Genomic DNA, 4640 nt, shown 5'->3' with positions numbered 1-4640 from the left:
AATAAGCTTTACATAAATATTATTTATGAATGTATACTTTCAAAAATACATAAACCAAAGCCAAATGAAAAAATTTTTTCTTAGGCAAGTAACAATGCTCTATCTATATCTTAAATAAAATGATATAATCCACCTTCTAGTAATGACTTAAGATAATATTCATTAAGTTAATTCTGCGTAATACAGTGAAGAAACCTCTCTCTCCCAGCACAGGGGATTAAGAATCTGTCCAGTATTATTTACGGAGTGCAAAGATAGTCTTAAAGTCCGTATTTTTCCATACTGCTTGCTTTATGTCTCTAGTATATTTTTTTCAAAGAATTGTGTTTTAGCTCCTTAAGTAAAATTTCCATCAATCAGAAATGTTTTCCCCAACTTCTTTAACCTATAAAAACCTTATGCATATATACTGACAAAACATATCAATATAGAGCCAAACATCCAACTTAAGTATTTCAGGCATTTTTATTTAATAAATAACTTCAGTAAATAGCATTGTAAAAAGTGAACTGTTAAAATTAAAAGGCACTTAAAACAAGAATGTGACTAGTATGAAACAAGACGGGCAACTCAAACAGTAAGAAGTCAATATACAGTGGTCTGTTATGGCACTAAATGAAAGTAAGACTTGCGTAAGGGACAGCTGTTACATAAGCCACAGTACAACTTCACATGTTCATTAAAAAGGCAAATTTACAACCAAAACTCCAAAGAAAAAGTACTGATAAAAAAGTCTTACCCCAAAATTGCAAACAAATACAAAGATTAGAAGATGTGATAAAAAGCACCAGGCATTAAACAAAATAAAAATAATACAATAAAAATAAGTTCAATTCAACAGGTCCCCATTCAGCAAATACTTTGTAAGTTATGGCCTTTATGTAAATAGTGCTAAACCAAGGACTTTTTAGCAGAAAATTTCCCAGTACTTTTATGTAAGGCTTGAATTTATAAAGAGAAGGCATAAAAGTTACCAAAGATTAAGTAACTCTTAAAATGGCACACAGGTTTTTAAAGCTATTTGGTTTCTCTTCCTAACTCTGAATTTTTCCCATGGCCTTTGTAGATCAACTCTTTGTATGTATTTCAAAACTATTTTACACCAGTAACTCTCAACATGTTTGTCTTTCAATATGTCATCAGTCATGTCTAACAAGCGAACAGCAAAATAATAGATTTCAAACAATTTTCAACTAGCTAGCAGGACATTTTACTTTGGATTCCGCATAACTGAAAACTGATGTATCTGTAAAGCTAAAAATCAGTTTTGATATATGATTAATAGAAACTGTCATCATGCGCATTACTATTGCCCTTTCAACCACTGTAGAAATATCACTTGACCCAATAAGAGCATGATTTCAATAGTCCAGGAAGAAAAGGTCAAAAAGGCACAATGTGACCTTAGCTGACAAGGATAAGTATCCTGTCTCAAGTCTTTTGTCAGTCCCTGGCACGGATTATAACATTATCTTCAAAATAATAAAAAATTTTAAAAATTATACATACTGTACATTTTAAAACTTGCCCATGAGTAAAACCATGGCAATATTGCCCTAAAGCTACCTAACTGTGACTATGAAAACTGCTACTTTGCATTCAGTGTTGTGAAATCTGCACAGGTAGTACTCATTTTCCCTCATACTTCGGATTGACCACAGTTGTCACGGCACTCTTATAAATAGGATTTTCACCCTAAAAAGAAAAAGAGAAAAATTATTACTAAAATCATGTATTGTTTTACAAATCAAGATCGAAAGTTACAGTCATTTTTGAAAGTCACTTCTATTTTATCTGTCCAGATAGCACAACTGTATTAAAGGCATTAGTTAATAATGGCTTATATAAAAATGAAAGCTTTGCTCTACAAGGCTAATGATGTCCCTGTTACCTGGCACTAGTACATCCTTGACTCCTTCCTTCATTAGAGAGTTGATTTAAGAAAGTCCTCCAGGGCAGGGAATGTGTTATCATGAATTCTCTCTTCTGAACTGGTTAGTGATGCCTGTCTTATGGAAGTATGAACTCTGCTGCCATCAATGGCTTAATTCTTATCCTTTACTGTGCAGAAAAAGTGCTTGACAACGCGTGGCTTTCATGCTGTGAGTGAGGGGTACTTTCACAGAAGTTACCCATGCAGTTTTCAGGAAAAGCATGCTATGGCTCCCTCAAGTCACACTGCAAATTTGCTTGGAATGTTAACTAAAATCCCATTCTTCACAAAGTAGCTGTTATTCTCAACAACATAATGGTAAAATGTTTTACTGCCATGCTTTGCTTTATTAAAGAATACTGAAATCAAGTGTGGAAAGTGCACTCCAACCCATAAACGCAAGAGACCTTTCAAGATCCAAAAATACACTGACAGTGATATTTCAAGTAGAAAAATAACACACAATCCTATATAGCATTTTATTTAAAAATTATTTTATGCCAAGTGCTACGTTTAAAGATCTGCTATAGTATTCTTTTACTCCTGTTGTTGTAAATTGAAAGTAGACTTGACGGCAAAGTGAGAAATGTGGCCAAACTAACCTTTATCAGAGGAAACTGTGGCTAAGTAGAAAGCAAAAATACCTGTTAACTACTAGGGTAATACTTTTTTTAGGCAAAAATTATGATTTTGCAATGTTTAGTTTTATCTCACTACAGAACCATTTTCAGGTGATTTTGAAAACATACATTTATAAAAAGCATCAAAAAGTGGTTTTTAAAAAAAATTTTATACATACTTCACTGCAGATTATATTTGGATCTGGCTTTTGTCATAACATTTCTGCCCTCAGGGAATGATATAGATTGTGGGTGACAGACATGAAAATAAGGTACTCTGATATAATACAAAATAGAGTTACAGACATAATCTGCAAATATTATAAGAAAAAAGTGATTACCTTTATCTAAGAGACGATTAGAAATATTTTCATAGTAAAACTGACTACAGATAAATTATAGAAAGATAAAAGTTATGTGAAGTCAAGATGTAGGGAAAAGGATGACACATTTATGTAGAAATCTATATACATGAGAAGTTTGTACGTGCGTATGTATGAATCACGACTTGAAATACTGTATGGGGAAGGGAGAGGAGACAAGAAAGAAAGGCAGTGCCTAATCCTAAAAGACCAAGCTAAAAAGTATGAACGTCATTCTATAAATGGAAACCACTGAGGGAAAGTGTACAAAGGCTGGGTCCTGCACGACACAAATAAGCCACTGTGACATCAGCCCAGCAGCTCGTCTGAATACTAATACCTTAGCCCTTACCCCCATTCCTCCTCAAAATATAACCTGACTCATTGTTTCAGAAACCTGCAGGAACTTAAGATCCCTCAGAAAACAAACATCATATGACCTGGATTATACAATTGCATACAATATCAAATTCTGAGTTCTAATCCCAATTGGAGCTCATATATTATAGTCATTCCAGCAGACATTTCAAAATGGACATCAGGAAATAGGATCCCAGTAACTACCATCTTAAAGTCAGAATACAAATTAAACTCACCATTCCCATACTCATATCTGCATATGAGGCTAGCACTGCCCATTCTTTCAAATATGTTAGGAAAGTAAATTACCATATAATTCAGTTTATTTAAAACAATGCATTAGATAAATCTAGTATTTAATACTTAAGAATTATAAGGGAAGAACAAAAAACTGAAGACAAAAAAAAAAAAAAAGGAAAAAAGCCCTATATTATGGATGAATCCAAAGTATAATACAGAAGAACTTACCTTTGGAGAAAAGTGTATTCTTGCATATACACAAACATTTACATTTATTATTTCAAAGTCCATCCAAACAAAAGTTTAACATGCAAGGTTAGAGGTAAAATTAAACTCACTATCTGTATTAGGCATTGTTTTAAATGGAGATAAGCTAAAATAATTCAGATTCGTTTCCATTATTCAGAGTGCAACCCCACCCCAGCAAAAGCCAAAGCTTATTTAAATCACAAGAATAGGGTTCTATTCTGGAATGAAGCCCTCTGCTCAGTAAAATATTATCATTGTGCTCACTCTGGAATGATTGACAGGTAGCTATAGAACCACTTCTATAATGCATTAGGTATATAATAGATAACTGTGGGAGACTGGAATCCACATCCAAATCTGCCTAACAGTAGATGAGGAAAGACAATTTTTCCATTCCTCTTTAACTGCTCTAAGTTGATGATGTTCTTTTTAATGTCCCTACATGGTAGTCTTATGTGCCAAAATAATTACACTGTCTGCTTATTATCCCAAATATGCTAATAACATAATGACTGGCAAACCTTGGTCCCATATCAGAAAAGTACTTTACAATCCATGTCCATGATTTAATTTCTTCATGCTCATTCATTAATTTCTATTGTTAATTTCTACTTTAATTTTTCTTGAGAAAACATCTCTTAGAATAATCTGGAACCATTAATTTGCCTGGACGTCAATAATGCATAAAAAAATTTTTTACCAAACTTTTGCTTCTTGAATTACACAAAATGCTTATTGTGGCACAAGAAGTAACATTTTAGCCAAAAAATTAAGTAAACAATATAAAGAGATTGAATTAAAAGTCTCCTATTAGCTGGGCTCGGTGGCTCAGCCTGTAATCCCACGCCTTTGGGAGGCTGAGGTGAGTGGATGAGA

At 33.2% G+C, this 4640-nt stretch overlaps 1 protein-coding gene across 2 annotated transcripts in view; it reads right to left on the bottom strand.

Moving 5' to 3' along the window:
• Window positions 1-440: 440 nt before the first annotated feature.
• Window positions 441-4640, bottom strand: part of ITGB1 (integrin subunit beta 1) — a 28322-nt gene continuing 24122 nt past the window's right edge. For both annotated transcript variants that reach the window (XM_021715964.1, XM_008064883.2), the window contains one exon: window positions 441-1695. Coding sequence is in view for 1 of the 2 variants with exons in the window: in XM_008064883.2 (XP_008063074.1) it covers window positions 1630-1695 (66 nt within the window). In the remaining variant the exon portion in view is untranslated. The remainder of the gene's footprint in view (window positions 1696-4640) is intronic.

This window comes from Carlito syrichta, unplaced genomic scaffold (genome assembly GCF_000164805.1).
Source record: "Carlito syrichta isolate Samal-C Ts95f unplaced genomic scaffold, Tarsius_syrichta-2.0.1 Scaffold308097, whole genome shotgun sequence".
NCBI lineage: Eukaryota > Metazoa > Chordata > Mammalia > Primates > Tarsiidae > Carlito > Carlito syrichta.
Note: the sequence above shows the minus strand (reverse complement) of the source record. Positions and strands in the feature narration are given on the sequence as shown.